General features: G+C 35.9%; 1 protein-coding gene across 2 annotated transcripts in view; it reads left to right on the top strand.

The window, feature by feature from the left end:
- LOC120633026 (protein fem-1 homolog B) overlaps positions 1-15,326 on the top strand; it is a 35,788-nt gene extending 20,462 nt beyond the window's left edge. Inside the window, exons 7-15 of one of the 2 annotated variants that reach the window (XM_039903058.1) lie at positions 845-1,042; positions 2,508-2,591; positions 4,018-4,113; positions 8,403-8,429; positions 9,229-9,312; positions 10,026-10,159; positions 11,253-11,371; positions 12,351-12,470; positions 14,627-15,326. In XM_039903058.1, the coding sequence (XP_039758992.1) occupies positions 845-1,042; positions 2,508-2,591; positions 4,018-4,113; positions 8,403-8,429; positions 9,229-9,312; positions 10,026-10,159; positions 11,253-11,371; positions 12,351-12,470; positions 14,627-14,793 (1,029 nt within the window). In that variant the 3' untranslated portion in view covers positions 14,794-15,326. The remainder of the gene's footprint in view (positions 1-844; positions 1,043-2,507; positions 2,592-4,017; positions 4,114-8,402; positions 8,430-9,228; positions 9,313-10,025; positions 10,160-11,252; positions 11,372-12,350; positions 12,471-14,626) is intronic. The other variant, XM_039903059.1, reaches the window with a different exon arrangement.
- The last annotated feature ends 7,722 nt before the right edge of the window (positions 15,327-23,048 follow it).

The following is a 23,048-nucleotide window of genomic DNA, read 5'->3' as shown; positions in this document are numbered from 1 at the left end:
GTAGTAATATAATGAGTAAGATATTTCGGCAGTTCAATTGATTCAAATTCAAATTCATTTATTTCAAGTAGGCCTACTTTATAAGCACTTTTGAAACGTCAAGTATGTATGTTTGTAGTGACTCTACCACCGGTTCGGAAAGCAGATTCTACCGAGAAGAGCCGGCAAGAAACTCAGTAGTTGCTCTTTTCCAACATCAACATTTACAATCATTTTGCTATCTTGCGGGAGATGAGAGCGAGGCTGGCTGCTTCCAATCTACCTTGTCATTGAGGAATTCAGAAATCCTTGAGATTGGAATATGTAGGAAATAGTATCTATGTATACAAAACTAACATTGAACTCCATATGGTATAGTATGGTAGAATTAATGATCTCTCATTTAGGTACATCGCTTTGAGATCCGGCAAGTCCTAAAGCAAGCCGTCTTCCCGGTGTCGTATGTAGAGTTGTTGATGAGAAGAGAAAAACGAAATGAAAATGAAAATGAAAAATAATTTATTTGTTATCCCATTTTCATTACAAAACTATGGCTACGACCAGTGGTGTGCATAGAGGGTATGCACAGGGTATGCAGATGATAAAAATTCAAGAAATTCTCCAGTACGAGTTTAAAAAAACCCAAGGATAGGCATTGTGAGAGTTATAAAAAGCCTACAGCCTTAAGTATTTATAGTTCGTTTTGGAGATTTTCTTCAATTTATATCAACTGCATACCCTGTGTATACCCTCTATGCACGCCACTGGCTAAGACCTCCATTTGAAAAGAGAGTTTCAAAAAACCTGTATTTGGAGGTCTCGCTCTTTATAGACAGAGGAGGTCTGAGAAATTTTTAACTTTTAGGATGTCGAACGCCTTCACGGCAATCCTCACGCTTTGCACATGGAAGGGCTGACGGTCCGGGAGCGTATCCTGGGCAGGACCTGTCCGGATCTACCACATCCTGTCGTGTTCCGCGGCGCCGTGTTCGCGGACGAAGCGCGCTTCGACCGATGCCTAGCTTTATGGAAACACGCGCTGGCTTTGAGGCATCAGAACCAGGTCAGTTTTATCAATTTCCATTATATTTTGTCTAACAATAATTGTTTATAATACGCGTTGTGTATTTTTGTCTAGTAGCGTGCACTCCATACAAGCACAAATGCTTTGCCTACCCCAAGATTTTTAGTTACTATACGAGTAACGTTAGTTATCATACGAGGAGGAGGATATTTATATTATTTATTTATTTAACTCTTTATTTGTATACTTCACACAATGAAGTTAGGTAAATAAAAGAAGAATAGTGATACAAAGACGGAAGTAGAATAAAAAAGGCGGCCTTATCGCTTAGTAGCGCTCTCTGCCGGGCAACCTTAGGATTAATTAGGACAAGATTAACGAGAGCGGACAGGTGGTGTAAAATCATTATAAACCTACATTAAAATACCTAAATACAAATACATAAAGAAAATTGCACAAATAAGAATAATATAATAAATAAATGTAAAATAATAAACTAATATATACTCAATCATACATAAATACTTAAGAACATATAGATGAGATGCTTGTACAATCATCTGTTAAAAAGTTGTTGACACTGACTAAATTGTGTTTAATAACGTTGTGAGTTTTAACACATGATTGCATGCCCTGCAAAGTGTTACTCTGTTCATCGACGATAGTTTTTTTTTTTTTTTTTATAAGAATATAGACAAGTGCTTGACTGCACTCACACCTGATGGTACGTGATGATACAGCCTAAGATTAAGTGCGCTTGCCTAGAAGATGCCTATTCACTCTTGATTTGAAGGTACCCAAATTATAGGTATCGGGGAAGACTGAAGATGGGAGGGCATTCCAGGCCTTTGCTGTGCGGATCAGAAAGGAAGAAGCAAAACGCTTCGTACGTGTTGATGGTATTTCAACAACGTAACGGTGCAGATTCTTTCGGTACCTCGCAGTTCGATGGTTGAAAGGAGATGGCTTAACCAAATATAGATAGTTTTCTTGATAACCATAAAAAAAAGGAAAATTCACATAACGTATCCTATCTATTTTAAGAATAAATAATAAATATACTACAACAATACACACACCGCCATCTAGCCCCAAAGTGAGCGAAGCTTGTGTTATGGGTGCTAGATAGATAACTGATGAATATTTTTTTTTTATTAATAATATACATAAATACCTATAAAATACATATAAACACCCAGGCACTGAAAACTATTCCTGTTCATCACACAAACATGAAACAAGTTTTGGGAATCGAACCTAAGCCTTTGACTCAGAAAGCAGGGTCGCTGCCCATTGCGCCAATCGGCCGTTCATGTGCACAATATGTAAATTAAATATCTTAAAGTCAAAATTTTTGCGCTCTTAATATAACAGTCTGCGCTCTTTTAACAATAGATCAGATTGTAATCATTTACTTTGACGTTATATTTCTTCGACACTCGAAAAACAACTTGAAATTCTACAGTTGTATCCTATTTGTAAAAAAAAAGGTCTTCTGTTACAGGTATCCGTGGTAAAAGACTTGCTGAGATTTGCTCAAGTGTTCTCACAAATGATTCACATTGGAATCGAACTGCCACTTGCTCAGGTACGTATATTATATACTAGCTGTTCGCTTCGTCTGCGTTTGTTTTTGTTTTTTGACACACATGGACATTAAATTTAGGTGTAGTTGTACTGAAATTTTTAAGTTGTGTATTCTAATAAAAAAAAAATGTATGCGCATTAACAATATATGAAAAGAACTGTCTGACCAGTCTCAGCTCCTCTTATCACTTACAAAAAATAGTAATCGTTATAGGACGAATCGAAATCGCATTGTTAGTTGATTTATATGCTAAAGGTTAACGAAGAACATTTCTATAATTTTTTTACATAGTCCTTGTGTAAAATCGTCAAATTTTCATCACCTCTCCCAAAGCAATGAAACTGTGCATAATTTCGGAATAAAAAGTATATTACTTCTATTACCTCCAAGAATAGGTTTCCAAAGTTTCATGATGATCGGTTCAGTAGTTTTTGCGTGAAAGCGTAACAAACAAACTTACATTCAAATTTATAATATTAGTAGGGATTATACAACGTGTTACGGAATTACGAAATACTGCTGAAGGGTGCATAAGTGTATTTCATAAGGAATCATCCTGTACAAATATTATATTAAAATAAGCATATTCATTTAAAACATTGTTAGTGTTACTTATTGACAACCCTATTGAAGATAAAAGATCGACACTTGCATAGTACCTATTTTTTTCAGTAAAATCTATGTCAATGGTTTACTCAAAAACTAATTAGCGTTTCGGTTTCACAGATAAGCCTTAGAGACAGTAAATAATGTACCTCTAAAGCCTCTGAAGTATATTTTCGGTTTTCAATTACACGTATATTATTTTCAGTTTAACTACTAAAAGTAATTTCTTCTACTAAGGAAGTATAAATAAAAAAAAATAGAATACTTTCATTTTTTTAAAATATATAATGCGTTTTATCCGAACGAATATATAAAGAAGTATATTAGACCTTATGTAAACAATTTTGAAAAGAATATGGTGAAAGTTCTGCATAAAGCTTAAAATAAAAGTGGGTTCAAAACGTCATGGTTTTACTCCGACATTAGTAATCTTAAATCAAGCTTATAACAGTATCTCAAATGTAAACGAACGGAATCCTGTTCTTAACTAGAGGTCGCTTTATTATTACCGTGAACAGTAAACTCAGCCGGACATATATTGTGCTACAAGCTTCTGCCCGCGACTGCGTCTGCGTGGACTTAGAATTGGATCTAAAGCTTCGCTCGTTAACAATTTTTAATTTTCCCTCGGAAACTTATTAAGGCATCTGGATGAAAGGTAGCCTATGTTCTTTTCCATGTCAAAGGCTACGTGCATGCCAAATTTCATCCAAATACGTTTAGCCGTTTTTGCGTGATTGGGTAACAAACATCCACACTTTCACACTTTGTAATATTAGTAGGATTTGTAGGATAATCATCTCACATATGTTTATTCCAGGTATGTTATGTGTTAGAAGCGTGCTCTGAGGAACTGAGGAGAGGCACGAAAAGGGTGGAGAAACCACACACTAATCACGACCCAGATGCTTTGATAGTAAGTTTTTAACCCTTTTTTTATCTGTGTGATTATAGTCTATGGACTATTTAGCGACACAATGTACAAAAAGGCTAAACGAGGCTAAACTAAATTGGGACTATCAAACGTAACGCTTTAAATGCTTTTTAAACAAGGTAATTTGGAAAGGGGTTCTAGGAAAGCACTTAAATAAAAAAATAGTCGAATTGGAATAGTACATTATGCATCAAGTTAGGTTACTTTGCATTTTATAGTCGAGGCGGTATTATATTATGAAAATTAAACTTAATTCGCTATACTCCGCCAAAAGCAGGAGAATCTGTATGGTGTAATTTATAATTTCTTCAATCCTTATACTCCACACCAAACAGATCTTCGGCAATGTACCCTTTACGCACGTTTGGCTCCGAAACCGGAGCATCCTCAGATGTTGTTTTTTGTTGAGGCGGTATTAGTCTGTATGTGCGGTAATGTCTTGTTTCTAACGACCACCCTGGCGAAGCGGTGAGCGCTTGGGTTTTAAGTGGAAGGTACTTTGTTCTTATCCTGTGCTAGGTTGCCCGGTAGAGATAGCTTGTTATTGTACCTGCCTATAATTTGTAAATCTTTATTCGTGTTAAACGTTTCATTTTATTTTGGTGTAAAGCGTATAAAATATAAAAAAAGTCTCGTGATAAACGACTTAGACACCGGGAGGTATCTTTGCGTCTTTCGAGTCCATATAGTTCTCGAACGATGCAAAGATAGCTCCCGGTGTCTTAGTCGTTTATCAGTCATCAGAAGTGGGATGATAAACGACTAAGACACCGGGTGGTATCTTTGCATCGTTCGAGTCCATGTAGGACTGAATTGTATAGAAAATGCGCCCGTATTTTTATCAAAATACCCACCAACTCAATGTCATGAACATAAGTTTAATTATTTACCAACTTTATAAAATTACAGTAACATTCGAATTCAGAATTTATGAATTTTCTCTAGTCTACTCAGGTCTGGTTTTAGTCGTGGCCATTTATCACCCTACCGAAAAAGACGTTATGTTCACATTCACGTACAAAGCACACGTGCTAATATACAAGTTTCTTTTTTTAAAGCCTACTACATGTTAGCCCTTGACTGCAATGTCGCCTGCTAGTAAGTGATGATGCAGTCTTGTAAGTAGTTGTAACGGGCTAATCTGTTAGGGATACGGCAGTTATATTAAACCCATGTCAATAATCGGTTTCAGTACCAGAACGCTAAAACCCTCGGCGCGTGCCGCCGCGTTTTTGTCACTAGTGTGGTAACTAGGCTAAAGGAGTGGTTGTTTTAATATTATCTAAAGCGTTGATCATTTTTCTTTTGCCACAGTAAACAGTGACCCCGTGGTAACCTCAAAAGTAACAGCTGATTTTGTGGCTGTCACCGCGTATTTTTTATGGAATTTCCGTACAGTTATTTCTTTAAACGTATTGACCCCAGGATATACTTCAAGGACCCCCTTTCAATATAACCTAGTATTGACGCTTTATAAGATGCAAACTATATAGTTTTTATTTCTCAATTATTATTATTATTAACATTCCGTTCTAGTCGAGCCTATTTAGTTTAGTTCACGATCTCAATTTCGCATTTCGAAAACTAAAATTTTTAGTTTTCTATTACATCCAACTCATAGGGTCTCATTGATAAACGTGGCGTAACGTCGGAATAGTTCCGTAGTGCTTAGTGCGTAGCGCTTGAACGACAGCGCATTTCAAATGCTTACAACCATTCCGACGCTATGCCACATTTATTAATAAGGCCTTTAGGATTTCTATGGATGTACTGCTAGATAGCTGTGAATTTGAAATCTGCCGTGTTTTTTATAGGGGGGCGTTCATAAAATACGTGAGATGTTTAGGGGGGGGGGGGGGGGAGGAGGTGGTCGAGTCAAATCTCATCTTATCTTACGTTGGAGAGAGCGGGGGTATCGGCAAATATCACGCAATTTTTTTAATAATTAAAACATAAAAAAAAATACTGTTTTAGTCCATTGGTATTTTTACAATAACAATCCAACGCGTTAACGTAAGAAACCCACATTTTCAATCACGTGAGATTGGGGGATGGGGGAGGGGGTTGAATAAAATCTCACGACATCTCACCAGGGGTGGACGAAGAAACAGAAAATTTAAAAAAAAACCTCACGTTACTTATGGACGCCCCCTAACTAGTTTGCAGTTTTTCCGTTTAGATCCTTACGTAGGGTCAATACAATGGTTTTTTTATACTTTTTTTTTTACGTAAAACCTTAAAAGGTTTTAAAAAAATGTTTTTATCGAACCGATCCGATGCATTGTCACGTACATTTTGCCTGACCTGTGCACGGTCTGGTCAGCGGAATCTCAGACGCCTGTAATGTCACTTAGTCTATTGATATCCGATCCGCTGGTCAATCCCTCCCTTCTCAATGGAGACATAGACAATCAATATAGGTTTAGTGTTAAAACATATAAGGCATAAAACAAGTCCGTATTCCATGAACAAAACATTAAATTCAGAGCGGTACATCAACCTATGATATATCATGTTTAATCAAAGATCAGGAGGACCTGGATCCGAATCCCGGGTCAGGCCAAAATTGTTGCACCCTTTCTTTTCTAACTTGTGTTATTATCTAAACAATATTTCCAATTCGGCTTCGTGTAATAGTATATTTTAAAAATAGAAGCAAAATGAAATAAATAAAAACAAATTAAATAAAAAGAGATAGAGAACTCTTAAGGATATTTTTATAAATATTTTTAAACGACGTTTACGCTAAAAAGTAATTAATAAATAAAAAATAATGGAATTTAGTTTTTTTTTCTTCTGTTAAGTAATTAATTTTCTGAACCTGCCTGGAGTTAGGAAATTGGTGTTGACAACCCCCGTGCCTCGGACAGCACGTTAAGCCGTAGGTGCCGGTTATTACAGCTATCTTGGGACAATAGTCATTAAAGCCCACCAACCCGCATTGGGGCAGCGTGGTGGGTTTATGCTCTATAACCGTCTCTTCTGTGAGAGGGGAGGCCTGTGCCCAGCAGTGGGATGTTAAAAGGCTGCGAATGATGATGTTGAGAAAATTTGAATTAAATATCTTGTATTGACCTTACGACATGGTAGTTCTACGATGTGTAAATAATTGTGTAAAAAAAACTTGTATAGTGACTAAAGTAGTTCAAAATTAGATTTAGCAAAACAGTTCCTAACAGTAGAGTTTTCACTGTGAATCCCGCACTAAATTAAACTGAGGACTGTTTACTTCTATTGTCTTTATGTATACAGGATTATTTGAAAAATAAAAGCATGGTAAAAATACTATCATTATTAGAAGTAGTTTTTTGTGATAGAGCTCATCCGGGGAACAACAACCGCCGTACTTATTTATGCTGTCCAACAGCATTGCTGTGTTCCCGACTTAATGCCGTGGTTGCTGGTGTAATGAAATGTACGCCTTAGTTTGATAGACACAGGGCTGCATTTAGCGGGACGTGTTTAGCATGAATAGTACATTATGCATCAAGTACGGTTACTTTGCATTTTACGGCGGTAATGTTTTGTTCCCTGGCGAAGCGGCGAGCGCTGTGGTTTTAAGTAAAAGGTACTTTTAAGTTTATTTGGACTACCATTGTGATAATTATTACAATGAAAATTTAGAAAATTACAAAATCCAGAGTACTTATCAGAAGATGTCGCGTCCGATTTCATTTTTGTAAATTTTTTAGTACATAACTTATTTTAGTGGCGAAATGTAAGTAAAATTTTGTTATATAAAATAACAGGTTTTAATTTCCATACATCGATGGAAAGATAATTATGATTCATATGTGAGCCAATTCCTCATAATGGTTGCCTGGAAGAAATCACTATAAGTGATAAGGCCGCCTTTGTTACACAAATTTAATTGTACCTTTGTTGTTTTTGTCTCTTTTTTTTTTTTTTTCTCGTGTGCAATAAAGTATTTTTGATTGATTGATTGATCGATTGTGTTATAGATTCTGGACCACCTCTAAAAATATAGCTGATGGGGAACAATTTACCATTATATTAATATTAAAAATATGCATTTTTTTTTAAATGATCCCGTTTACATTTTTCTGTAGATTAGTTTTGCAAGAAAGGTTTTCATTTGGAGAATCTGTAGTAATATAAAAGATAGATAAATTAATTGAATAGTACTGCACTCACCTCCCCCACATGACCCGTTTTTTTAAATGTATATAACTAAAAGAAAAAATATTTCGTCAAGTGTGTAACAAAAGATTATATCATTGGTATGCTCCTTCCTTTGTTCTCATTTTCAGTTCCTCGTCACAGTAAGACAAAATCAGGTAATTATCGTTTTATGAAGCAAATGAAATTGAAATACTTTTAATGCGTCAATGTTTGGTAGAGAGAGCAAGATTGCTTTGTTTTATTGCTTTATATTATAAATAGCTTTTGTCCGCGTCTTTGTGTTTTTTTTTTGCCGGACTTAAAAGTAAACTCCAACGCTCTAAAGTAGCAAAATTTAGTGTTTTAAATCAGGCGGAAAGTCCCAGGTGTTTTTTTCGGATTGAACCGTCCATCTTTAAGTTGCATGCTAACTCTGTGCCAAACTTCGTCGAGATCGGTGAAGCGGATAGGCAAAATTCCGTATTTATAATATTAGTATCTATGGATTAATAACGTGTGAATTTTATTATTATATTGTGAATTATAATCCGGTTAAGCTCGGACCGAAAGTAACGATCTCACTAGCAGCTTTGACCCAGCGGGTCATAGCTGCGGTGTCCATAATCTTTGGGGCAGATTGCCAGGGGCGCGGATCATAGCCCCCCTTTTAGCGTAACCCAATCTTTCGTTTGACAACCCCTTAACCCAACTTCAGACACTCGTTCTCTTCATCAACAGGACGAGTTCAAATTTTTTATTCTTTACTTTTTTTTGCGGACAAATCTTTTTACAAAGATTTTAAGGTCTTAGGAATTGAAACAAGTATTTCTCTCTTGAGGTTTTATTGGCAACTGTATAGCTTGTCTGAATAACTTTAAAATTATATCCTACCCTGAAAAGCAGTTTGCCCTATTTACCAAACACAGACACTCTTTTTTCTCATAATCAGGGTCATACATAGATATCTTTTTGCAGGAGGAATATGAAAGCAATGTACGCACAGCACTTTACTTGGTCGCGGTAGCGGCGAGACTTCTAGAAAATTCCGACAATGACGAAGTAAGTTTATTAAATTTTTTACTTATTATCTGTTGCACGCGTTCTTTGTCTCTTTTAGTTTTTTTTTCAGTGTTTTACTTTCAAATCTCGTGAGAACCGCTGGTTTTCCTGGTAAGTAAAGTAGTAAGTTACTCTCCGTGTTTCCAACTAACTCTATGCTGACTATCTATAAGTTTATTGGTGGCTTTGTTAGGGCGTGATTGAAGGACATACAAACAAACAAACGTTTGCATTTATAATATAAAATTATATTTATATTGTTAGAATTGTAACTGTTAGCTAGGTGGGTAGACTTCCTCACTAGTTTAGCTTTAAAATCCCCTATTTGGACTATTCACAGTCCACTACACATATGAATTTGTTATTCACCCGGCTTCTCCTTAAACCTGGGGGGTGGGGCGTTTGGAACTCTCTTTCGTGCTTTCTGAGTCCAAAGCCGTGGGCTCGATTCCCACAACTGGAAAATGTTTGTGTGATGAACATGTTGGTTTTTCAGTGTCTGGGTAGGATTTATATTAGTCCACCACGCTGGCCAAGTTGCTGGCCCGCGTGGTGTTATTACTGTGTTAATTTTTTATATATAGACTTCACATATCATTTCTTCAATAAATCAGAGTTCTGTGACGGGCATGGGACTTGGTCCCCCCGAATGGTTAGGCGACGCTCGCTTACATACCTTTAATAATTCTGAATCTCTTAATTTTTCGTTTCAGGAAACAACCAGCGCAGTTCGGAGAGCGATATTCAGGTTACGCAACGCGAGGTTAAGATCGGGACAGACGTTACTCCACCTCGCTGTTGACAGGCGGACGCCGGTTGACGACTTCCATACTAGCGACGTGTGCCAGTAAGTAAAATGCTCATTTAAGCGACGTGTGTTAAATGTTAAATTAAGCGACGTATGTTGAATGTTCAACTAAGCGACATGAGGTATATGTTCAATTAAGCGACGTATGTTAAAAGTTCAATTAAGCGACGTGTGTTAAATTTTCATTTAAGCGACGTGTGTTAAATGTTCAATTAAGCGACGTGTGTTAAATGTTCAATTGAGCGACTTGTGCCAGTAAGTTAAATGTTAACTTCAATTTCAATTTAAATTTATTTGATACGCATACATTGTTCATAATAATATCACAATAATCAAAAGCGATTAGAATAAAAAACACCCTGTTAGGGCGCAGCAATTTTGTTAGTAAAGAGGCAGACCCTTTAATAATAGAAATTATATTATTTCATTATTTAAAAAAAAATCGTTTAACGTTACTAAGTTTTATTGTTTTAATATTTTTTTAAGTTATATACACAGAATTAAGAACATACAGAAACCGTGTACACGACTTATATTGAAGCGTCAAAAACCACTCCACTTTAGAATGGTTTCTCAAACAAACGGCTAGTCACTTCATACCATTTAGCAGTTGTTAGTAATTATTTTACCTCTAATGTTCTACGATAAAATGTTAAAAATAGGAAAAAGTTTGTGAGCTAGCAACATTCCGCGCATTTTGAAGTGAGACGTGCGCGGGGTTTTTTCACTGTTTTTGGACACAATGCACTGCTTATAATAATGGCTGAATAAGGATTCCGTACTTTCTTAATTCAATGGTTATATATGAACACGTTATCGTTCTCTTTTTGTTTAATACACATTTTAAATTCGCTCATTGAATTTGCACCAGAACTATACAATTTTAAGTCTGATTTTTAAGCATTAAATTACCATAACATGCAAAGCATCGAAAAGAGTCGAAAAAAATATCCACGCCGTGTTGCGGATAAAAATGGTACTATTTTTTCTGTACTCTTAAAAATATTCTATTCTCTTCTGTTCTCTCATCTTTTCGTCCCTTCTCTGCTCTTCCCTTTTATTTTCCTCTCTTATCTTCTCTTCTCTTGACTTCTTTTCTGTTCTGTTCTAATCTATTCTATTCTGTTGTCAGGTTTCCATGCATGAGGACGACGCGACTGTTACTTGAGTGCGGTCTAGAAGTTGACGCAGCGGACGATTTGCGCAGAACGGCTTTGCATATCGCGCTAATATCGTATCAACTTATACCTGGTAAGTATTTTACATGGGACTTCTGCTTGATATATACAAAACTAGCTGTTCCGGCGAACTTCGTACCGCTGATAATTTTTTTTTTTTTATGAATGTTATATTTTAATACTCATTATCCTATTCCGGTCTAAGAGGAATCCAAAAAATCAAATATCATAAAAATCGGTCAAGCCGTTATAGAGTTATAAATGGTGTAACTTACACAACTTTCTTTTATATATATAGATTAACATTCAAGTTTAATTTTCTATAATGGAGTTTTTCATTATATTAAAAACGTAACTTGTGCTGGCGTTAACAACAGATATTATTTCGTATTTTCAAATATAACATTACATGTAACTAATGTAATTCACAGTTTGGTTTTCATTGTATAATTGGTGCTTATTTAAAATACTGTCATTTGTGACGGAATAAACATATTTATTAGTTATTTGTTTCCCACCAAACCGCACTGGGCCAGCGTAGTAGACTACGGCCTTAACCCCTCCTATTGTGGAAGGAGAACTTTACAGTGCGCAATGTTGCTAGCTCACAAAGTTTTTCCCATTTTCCTCTTTTACGGAAAACGTTTAGAACATTAGAGGTAAAATGATTACTATCAACTGCTAAATTTTACCCGGCCTGGCCTCTTAGAACAGGGCGCATTTGGAACCCTCGTAGCTTTAGGGTTTCGATAGCGTACGAAGTTATCACCATCCCCTTACAGTTATGTAAACAATATATGTATGAACTCTTCATAAGTGCCTGTGATAGGCCTTCACTGGACTAAATGGAATGAAGTGATTAACCGCCTGTTCGAGAAACACTACTAAAGTGGACTGGTTTTTGATGTTTCAATATTAGTCGTGTAAACGGTTTCTGTATGTTCTTAATTCTGTGCAGGCTCCTTGGACTCAGAAAGGGTAACTAGCCACGGCAAAAGCCTCTCACGTGACTATGATGATGGTAATTGAGTCTTCTAACCAATTTGTTATAGACGAGAGAAATCAATTGCGAGAGGCTGTGTGCGGGAGTGTCTGCGAGCTATTAGCGCGAGGGGCTCACGTGGACGCTGTGGACGAAGCCGGCATCACTCCCCTAGTCGCCGCTATTGGTGGTAAGTTGACTGTTGAAGCAAGGTGGTAAATAGACTGTTGAAGCGAGGTGGTAAGTTGACTGTTGAAGCAAGGTGGTAAGTTGACTGTTGAGGCGAGGTGGTAAATAGACTGTTGAAGCGAGGTGGTAAGTTGACTGTTGAGGCGAGGTGGTAAATTTACTGTTGAAGCGAGGTGGTAAATTGACTGTTGAAGTGAGTTGGTAAGTTGACTGTTGAAGCGAGGTGGTAAGTTGACTGTTTAAGCGACGTGGTAAATTGAATGTTGAAGCGAGGTGGTAAATTGACTGTTAAAGCGAGTTGGTATGTTGACTGTTGAAGCGAAGTGGTAAATTGACTGTTGTGAAGCGAGGTGGTAAGTTGACTGTTTAAGCGAGGTGGTAAATTGACTGTTGATATTTTCGACGACCTCCCTGGCTTATTGGAGTGTTGAGCATATATTTTTTCATTATCACCTTTCGGAGCTACTTGCGTTTTAGCATTTAAATATCAAACATTGAAACGAGGAAGCCTATCTAATCAATTAGGCCAGGAACGGATTAATAACATGCCCGCTTGGTCTGACCACAAATAACGAAACGAGCGAGAGAAGGTATGTTATGCGCAGGTTGTAATGGCAACGATTGGGGGGGAATCTAGACATTGAAGATGATAAAATGATTTGATTCCTTTGACTTGCAGTGGGTCTCAAAGAAATTATTGCATCACTTATTTTTGTTCTGATACCGATGTTTATATATATATAGTAGTAGTTTGAGCTTTTTGTAGAAGAGCTCGTCCGTGGAACTACTACCGCCGTAATCATTTCTGCCGCCAAGCAGCATTGTTGCAATGCTGTCTTCATGTCTGAATGGCGTGGTTGCCGGTGTGATTACAGACACATGAGGTTTAACACCTACTCCTAAGGTTGAAGGACACAGGGCGGCAGGTTGTAGCAGGTGTTCTTTCGTCCGGGAGGTTAAAGCTAACAAGAGGGGCATCCCGTTGTGGTTTTTAGTTTCGGTATACCCCCTTTAGAGGGGGGATTATGCACACCCACCACCCACATAACCTCCGTCCTGCCGCAGGATCGGAGGAAGCAATAAAGGTATACCACAAAGCAGTGGCGTGCACAGGTTCTTCGGCCAGGGTATGCATAAAGCAGATATATAGCAAAAAAATAGAAACATTCCCCTCAAATACAAGCTAAATAAAATAATTTGGGTATGCAGTGCTTCTGTGCTTGTATGTAATGCACGCCACTGCCACAAAGTCTAAAAAAGGACGTGTTCCTTGCATGCCCTGCGAAGCGCTGATTTTCTTATAGGATTATTTTCAACGTGCAACCAGGTGGGCCATTCTAATATTATAAATGAGTTTGTTAAAAAGTGTGTTTGTTTGCCTTTACTTAAGTAAAGTTAAGTTCTAATATAATAACTTAACTTTACTTAAGTAAAGGCAAATACAAGACAAATAAAAATGCGCAAAGGCGGTCTTATCGTTTTAAGCGATATCCAGACAACCCTTAATGAAAGAAGAGCGAGTTAGTAGAAAAGACGCAGAGTAGCATAGGCTACATTTTGACGGCCGACTGGCGCAGTGGGCAGCTTCCCTACTTTCTGAGTCCAAGGCCGTGGGTTCGATTCCCACAGCTGGAAAATAGTTGTGTGTTGAACATGAATGTTTTTCAGTGACTGGGTGTTTGTCTGTATATTATATGTATTTATTTATATCATTCATGAAATATATTCTTCAGTCATCTTAGTACCCATAACACAGGCTACGTTACTTTTGGGCTAGATGGCGATGTGTGTATTGTTGTAGTATATTTATTTATTTTATTTTTTAACTATAGATTATACTGAATGTACGCGTGATGTAGATAATAATTCTTATGTCGACTTTAAAGCTCTGACTCGGACCTAGTTTTTATTTTATTTTTTTTTTTATTTTTTTTTTAATATATAATATTAACGATAGGCCAGCGTTTGGCGAAAATCATGCCCGTTAGAAAGGCAATGATGAGGTCTAGGTTGGAGCACGCTTGCCTAGAAAAAGCCTATTCACTCTAGCCTTGAAGGTACTCAAAATATACGTTGCAGGTAACACAGTTGCCGGGAGGGCGTTCCACATCTTAGCGGCACGTATCAGTTAATATTAAAAAAATGTTCTCATCCTAGGGCCGGCAGAAAGCCTAGTCCGCGCCGCACTCAGTCCGCGGCTCTCCTGCCTCGCGGCGGCAGCCCTGGCTTTCCACGGCGGCACGTACAGGCCTTCACAAGTACCAAGAGATCTGCACCCCTTCCTCGCCATGCACGGAGTCAGCCCGAGTACCAGCCCTAGTTAAGCCACTCCACAGCCCTAGTTAAGCCAATTTAATGAAATAGCCATATAGATGTACTTCGGGCTAAATTTAAAATACTGTCTCCCATTTACAGATAACTCCTTTACATAATAATGGACAACTTTTGTTCGGAATTTAAAAAAAACACATAGATTAAAAATACTTTTTGGCTCTGCATTTTATAGTACAAACTCCGTGCGCACTATGAGTTCCGACGTTAAAAAAAAACATACATAAAAAAAATTTGTTCTGTCTGATGCTTTTTACTAAAGTATTTTTTAGGAAAACTTCTGGCGCCCTGTGATTTAATATTTATTCTGAGTAAGCAATAATCCATTGTTTTACTTTCAATTGTTGCGATCATTCATTAATTTAAATAATGTTTCGATATTCGAAGGTGACCTATGGAAGCAATATAATGATAATTATGTAAGATATTTTTTCTGTGGCTATTTTTTTTCTGGATTTTTTAAATCCCGATTCTTGCTATCTTTCATTAATAACGTCTAAAAAGTAACTTTGATATTATTGCGTTTCGATATTCGAAAACGACAATAGGAAATGTAAATAAAGTGTACTAGGGTTACAGGAATACGAACTAGCATTATATAATAATCGATTTTGTTCCTCGATTGTTTTACTTTCAATTGTTTCGATTATAGATTAATTTATATAATGTTTCAATATTCGAAGATTACTATGACAGCAACAATGATAATTCTAAGTAAGCAAAAGGCTATCTATTTTTTCTAAATTTTTTAAATTTTGATCATTCATTAAATTAAAGTTTATAAAGTAACTTTAACATTATTGGGTTTTGATATTCGAAAACGACTCCATATTAGCAAATGTAAATGAAATGTACCAGGGTTGCAGGATTGCGAACTGTTTACCTACCATATATTACCTCCACCCAACCAATTAATGACATTACTTTATTCATAAAACTAAAACGATGGACAACCTGTAAAAAGGAAATGGTATTTTAAATTAACCCTAAATTTATAAACTCGCATACTGTGCGAGCAAGAGTCAAAACATGGTGACGCTATTATCACACTTCGTATTTATGCAGGTACTTTTCTTCTTTTTTCGTATTGTGTAATTCTTCCCACAGTTACGAACTGGTATTCAATACCACCACCGGTTAGCAACTGACAGAAAAGCTACGTAATTCCGTGGCAAAACTATGAAATCTTATGCTCACATCATTATTTTCTATTCTCTTTATTACTTTAAAGAGCTTTTGAATTTTTCTTTCGGTGAATTATTTTTATAATGCAATGGAAAAATACAAGAATTACTTAGATAATTAATATTTTAGATAATCGCCAACATCGACTACCCTATGTGCTTTTTATAACAATAAAATACCAAAAAACTGTGTATATAAATTATGCTTTAATATATAATGTAAAATACAAGCGTGTACATTTATATAGATCAATATTAATGAGCGCAGTCCATATTTTATTACCTGACATGTAACTTTTCTTTACTTTAAAATAAAATATATATACATTTTTTAACATTAAACATTTTTTTATATACAGTATATCATATATAATGATACTGTCAATACAATCATAGCATAAAATCAATTCTATTTATTTCATTCAATTTTTTTTCTTAGTTATTGTAACTCATTTGATTTTTTCCTTTTTTAAATTAAGAACTAATGGAAAAATATTTACATCATAAGACAGTTTAAAATAGAGTCTATTATGAACTTTTATTTTAACTTGACGATTATTTACATAAATGGAACATTACGTTGTACCGGATAGACTTGTTTGATATTAATTGTAATTTTTTATGAGAGTTCTTATTAATAGTAAATTTGTTTAATGCAATATTAATATTATTAACGTATCAATCGTTTATTACGTCACACGAATATCTGACTTGACGTTATGTCATAAAAAGTGAATTATTTCATTGTTGTTGTACCCCTAGTACCTGTTACCATTTCTCGAAAACAAAGTTCGACAATAAAACCGCCGCTTTCTCGTTTCAATAATACATCTGTATTTGTTACCATTTATATCATCGATTTATTAAACTGCGTTTTTCGCTTCACATAATTATTTTTAAATTTCATTGTTAATTGAGTTTTCTATTTATTGAATTCGAATAATGACGAGTAATAGCTAGCGTACGAATAAGTTAAAATAAACTAGACTAATTTATTAATTTAAAAAAAACACCAACTGTTTGTTCACCACGTTCAGCAAAGTAAAGGGGTGTATAGTGTGATGCGTATACACCTCCTGTTTAAAATCTACACCCCTTCCGACCTCTCTGGCGCTGCGGTGACCGCTGCGGAAGTCCCGGGTTCGATTCCCGGTAGGGGAGATTTGTGAATTTCTTATTTCCAAATTATCTCTCGTCTGGTGGGAGGCATCGGCCGTGGCTAGTTACCACCCTACCGACAAAGACGTGCCGCTGACCGATTTAGCGGTATGCTGTCGCTTAGAAACCGATTAGGTGTATTGGTTGTATATAACTGCCATACTCCTTATAAGGTTAGCACGCTCTCATCTTATACTGCATCATAACTTACCACCAGGTGAGATTTCAGTGAGCAGTCAATTGCCAACTTGTAGTGTAACAAAAAAAATGAATTTGAAAAGACTTTTCCCAAATACATCATTAAGGTATATTTTTAAAATAAAATGAAAATAGTCGCTACAGTAAATACGATATTTCGAAAAGAATGGGTCCATTACTGTTGTGAAATTGTAACTCACATATACGTTTTCGAGACGTGCGAACACGTACTAGGGTTACTATACGTGACTATGAGACAAAGTAAACGAATAAGTTGCCATATTTAAGTGAAATAATAATATTATAAGAGCTATGAGAAATATTTTATAAGCATTTTTTAGATATTTATATTATTTGTCCTTAATATACAATGCAAAAGTGGGTTTTAAGACCACAAAAATGGCACAAACTATGCTTGAGTATATTGTTTTATTAGTGTTTTATTTTTGACATTACCGACTTTGGTTTTCGGAAAAATCTATTTTTACTATTACAGAGTTATTCTGAGCTTGAAAAGTTTTTTAAGGAAATAATTTGGCTGACTAAGTTTGTATGATACAGTCGAGAAGTTACTGCGTACCTTGCTTGCAACTTCATGAAAAAAAAAACATAGGCATATTTGTATGAAACTTAGGCAACTAATAATAAATAAGTACTACGTAAAAACATTCAGCATTAGCCAGTTCAGGTGTACAGTTATGACGACCGAATCATACATAAAAAGGACGATAGGCAAATTTGTATGAAACATATGTATGTGACCGAAAGTAATGCAACTAGTGTCTGAACGTAAGCGTTTTCATATGTATAGTTTAGACGACCGTGTTATTCATACAAAGGATAATAAGCAAATTTGTATGAAACTTAGGCGTATGGACAATAATAATGTAACTAGAGTCTGGATGTGAACAACTTCAGGTGCACAGTTTAAACGACAGTGCTATGCATACAAAGGATGATAGGCACATTTGTATGAAACTTAGGCGTATGGTCAATAATAATGAAACTGGTGTCAGGACGTAAGCGAATTCAGGTGCACAGTTTAGACAACGTGTTATGCATACAAAGGATGATAACCATATTTGTATGAAACTTAGGCGTATGGTCAATGTAACTGGTGTCTGGAAATCGAAATCAAGCGAAATCAGGTGCACAGTTAAAACGACCGTGTTATACATACAAAGAACGAAAGATTGGGGCTGGATATATATCATATTTAATATATGATATAATACGCTCCTATTACATAAATAATTTAAGTGCTATATTTTAACAAACATACAAAAGTATAAACTATCCTTTTTAAAAGTCCTTTGTTAAAAATGTCGCCACAATAATTGACAATTTCGTCTAGTGTAGGTTTTGTGTTAAACCGATTTAACACTTTGACATTTAAGAGAGTTGTTACGGTCTGAATACGCAGTAAGTGATTCTTGCAAATTATATAAGAATCAGAATAATTAGCCTATTTCTTTATTATAATAAGTTTTATTATACTCAATATATATTCATTAACTTATATAATGAAAAAAATTGCACGCAATTGCAAGTTCGACGGTCTAGTGGTTACTTCTACTTGGTTCAATCTCGGTTCGAAAAAAAAACCTTAAAATTTCAATTATGATACAAAAGCGAATATATTCAAAATTATATTTTGTATTAGTAAATAAAATTAAAAAGATACAAAATCGTACAAAGTTTAGAAAAAATAAAGTAGAACTATTGTTTAAAAATATTGTACAAATATTCTCTTACCTTTGTTTATAATGTCCATGAAAATACCATAGGTATGTCATTATTTTTAAAGACAGCAACACCAGACGCATGTTCTATTTCAAAATTCAAAAAATTCAAAAAAACATTTTTAATCTACAACTAACAAATCTGTAAGGTCGCTTAGCGTAATGTGGAGCTAATTAAAAAAAAATGCATCGCATAAATTTCTATGGTTGTCGTATAGCAAATTAAGATTAATTAATTAAAATTAATTAATCATGTGCATTTTATATCACGGACACGGACATTTAATCGATAGATTATTTTTTTATAGATATTTGAAATGCTAAAGTGTTTTTGTTGACGTGATATTATTCATTATAATAATTTATGGGACACTTTGTATCCCAGAAAGTGACGTTTTGCCTGTATGCCGTTACAAAAAACGGCATGACGACCGCCACCGCATATTTTCTTATTAATTATATTCTGTATACTGTATTGATTCAAATGAGGATATATTATATTTATTTTATGTATTTTATTTTTTAATTTTTGCCCAACTTTTTTATACAAATATAAATTCTATTTAAAACTTTTCGCTGTGTTACATCTGGCAGATGTGCAACATCTATTCGTGTGCTTTGACAGTAACATTTGCCCATATGCCGTCACGGAAAACAGCATGACGGTCTTATGCCGTCATGCCATTAGATGTCGTTTGTTGGGTGTTGTGACAATTTTTAGCTCTATGATGCTTTTATGCTCTAGGAGGCTAATACGAAATTGTTTATAGTAATTTAGTTGAACTATGAATATCGATTTTATGCAGGGTTTGTAGCTATGTTTCGACCGAAGTAGTAATAATGTCTGAGGCTCAAATTGAATATTAATAATTCTATTAGACGCTATGTTTTGTCATATATTTAATGAGTATATAGTGAGTCGATTAACGTTACTCGTTGAGAGTACCGGGACACCGGTAAAGCCGAGTCGGCCTACCGCAGGCGTAGCGGGCAGAACTTAACTCCGTTAACGCCCATCCCGTGTTCTTGATGCATCTTTAACGGTTAGTAGGAACCTCTGTAGACTCAGATGTGGGTGTGACTGGGTTGCGCTTGTGAGAAAACGTTCCCGTTACCCAGTCACCAGGACAACATGGAAAATCTTTCAGACGGTAAAAGTCTGACATAACCTCTCCGCCACCCGTGCACCAGTATAGCTAGAATGGGCAGCAGACAATTTTCTCCCCGGGGAAATGATAACAATTTATCCTCTCCCACACTTTTCTTAACTCTCCGAGCATTGGCGCACAAATGGTAATAATATCCAAATAATATATACCTGCTGAAGTACGTAGTAGTACGTAGTATTTCAGCAGGTAGACTCGTTAATTACATCCTCAGTCAGGGGATACATTTTTTATCTCCAGCCTGTGCCTAGTCCTGCTGAGAGGATGGGTGGGAAACCTGCATGCCTGAGAGTTCTACTAATGTTGTCAAAGGTATGTGGACTACGGCCTTAACCCGTTCTCATTGTGGTGGGCAGTCAGTAGTGGGCCGGTAATGGGTCGATAAGATATCCTACCTAACCTATCATAAGTTGTGCTTTTATAACTGTCCTATTAGTGAGAGATATTCCCACGATAAGATGCGGTCCCCGCTGGGAGACCCCGCACTCTCCGTAACGCACCCGATCATTGCCACGTCGAGTTGACTCGCTACATTTTCGTAAAGACTCACTATAAACTCATTACACATATGGTATTGTAGAGTGGTGCCGATTCTGTAAACATATCTTTAAATTAAACCTTATTGATAGTTCTAAACTTAGTGCTGTTCTGGTGCACAAAGTATGCGTATGATAGAACTTGTTTTACAACTGTCAATTTAGTTTACTTTAGAGAATTGGTAGAGATGAATTCGCACCGATATATTAATTATTTAACATCATTGAATTGAGGCAATAAAATGTGATAATTTATATAGATAGCGTACTTGGTTTATAATGTAAGATGTATTTTCTCGCGGTGTAAAAGTTGATCGAACATTGCCGCAATAGCCACATATTTTATCTGTTCATGCGGTAGTCTACGATCAACTTAATCCCAGCCGTGTTTTGTCGCACAAAAATGTCAATAAATAGGAAATACAGCTCCTATTGTATAATATATCTATGAAGGCAATAATAGTAGATTTAAGAAACTGACTTTGATGTGTTATGTAATAGAACTCCCATTACTATATACTAAGATTATCGCGTAATTAAAAAAAAAAGTCGTTCGTTTCGAAAAATCACGCACTTAATATGTGGGGGCATACTATATGACGCCTTTTTAAGTAGGTTAAAAACTTGTTCATGAATAGCACAAGTTAACGTTAACTAAATAAAATCATTAATATTTTATGCTCGGAACGTTGATAATTGTTTTCGTTATTAGTCACAGATTAGCGATCGTACAGTTCAGAAATCGGTTCGAAGCAAATGAAATGCGCGGGCGCAGCTTTAAAGCGAGTGATATTTGAATCGCTTAAGCAGGCTCAGCTCTCATCTCTCACAAGATAGTGAATTTTTAAGATTGTAAACTGTAAAATGATGTTGAAGAAGAGCAATCTGCTGAGTTTCTTGCTGGCTCTTCTCGGTGGAACCTACCTACCGAACCGGTGGTAGAGTCACTACAGAATAACTTGACGTTTCAAAAGTGCTTATAAACTGGGCCTACTTGAATAATATTTTGAACTTTGCTTAAATTAAAAACTCACGTAACTCTAAAAAGTCAGTTGTGCGAGCCGCGCTCGAACTCGGTCCCCCCGAAAGGAAAGCCGAAGCCTTACACTAGGCTATAACCGCATATGGTTTATTACTTATTATGAGTTATTACTTATTTATTTATTTATTTAATGGACAATCGATAGGTTACAATAGGTTGATCTTATAAAACTAAACAAAAAATGAAAAAACATATTAATTTAATATTGTAGACCCAGATGTCATTTAGAATGAGAAAAAAAGATTATTATTAGCATTACATATAAAAACAACTATAAATTTTCTGTGGTGAAAATTTTGCCCATAATCACCTTCGCTATTCTACAAAATGTACCCTGACAAAACGCGTCGCATCACCCGCCCGCAATTCGCAGAGTCAGAACATGATATCATATATAAATAGACCATTTCAACCTTACTAAAAGGATGAGAAGGCAAACATTTTGCAAAAATATATTATTTAACTATGTACATACTATCATGTACACTTCATTTATTTGACCTAGGCATCATGAGCATCACCTGGGCCTATTTGAAGAAAGAAATATTTGACTTTGACTTTGACTTACCATCAGGTGGGCAATCTGCTTGGTCCTCGTCCCTTGGTCCCTCGGTCGTTGGTATAAAAAAAAAGATGAAAAGATCTATAATTTATTCTGAACTGTATAATCGCTCAACCGCGATTTGATTATACCGTATATAAGAAATAATTGTCTGTGTGTTCCGATGGCTTGGCAACTACCAACCTACTGTCCTCGGTTACGCAACTGATCGCCACTTTCCATTTTGTATACTTAAAATTTGCATCTCAGTTCCAATTACCACGTCGTTGGCCCAGTCGTTAGCATGCTCTTCTACGGATCACAAGGTCCCTGGTACGATTTTCGGGTCGGCAAAGAGAGTTTTATTATTTTTACCTCTAACTCTTCTAAGTTATCTACGTTTCAAGTAGGTAAATATCACCGTTGAAGGGAAGTTAAAATCGTGAGGAAACCTGTATGCCTGAGAGTAATGTTCTCAAAGGCGTGTGGAGTCCACAAATCCGCACTGGGTCAGTCTGTTCGACTACGGCCTTAACCCCTTCTCATTGTAGGAGGAGACCCGTAGTGGCCGGTAATGGGTTGATATTATGATGCTGATGATTTACTTGTCTAAATGTCTTCCTTCAATCTATTGTTATTTTACGGTAAGGTTACGATTTTGTTTTAAGTTAATATTCGTTT

This window comes from Pararge aegeria, chromosome 21 (genome assembly GCF_905163445.1).
Source record: "Pararge aegeria chromosome 21, ilParAegt1.1, whole genome shotgun sequence".
NCBI lineage: Eukaryota > Metazoa > Arthropoda > Insecta > Lepidoptera > Nymphalidae > Pararge > Pararge aegeria.
The sequence above is the reverse complement of the archived record's forward strand: the minus strand, read 5'-3'. Positions and strand labels throughout refer to the sequence as shown.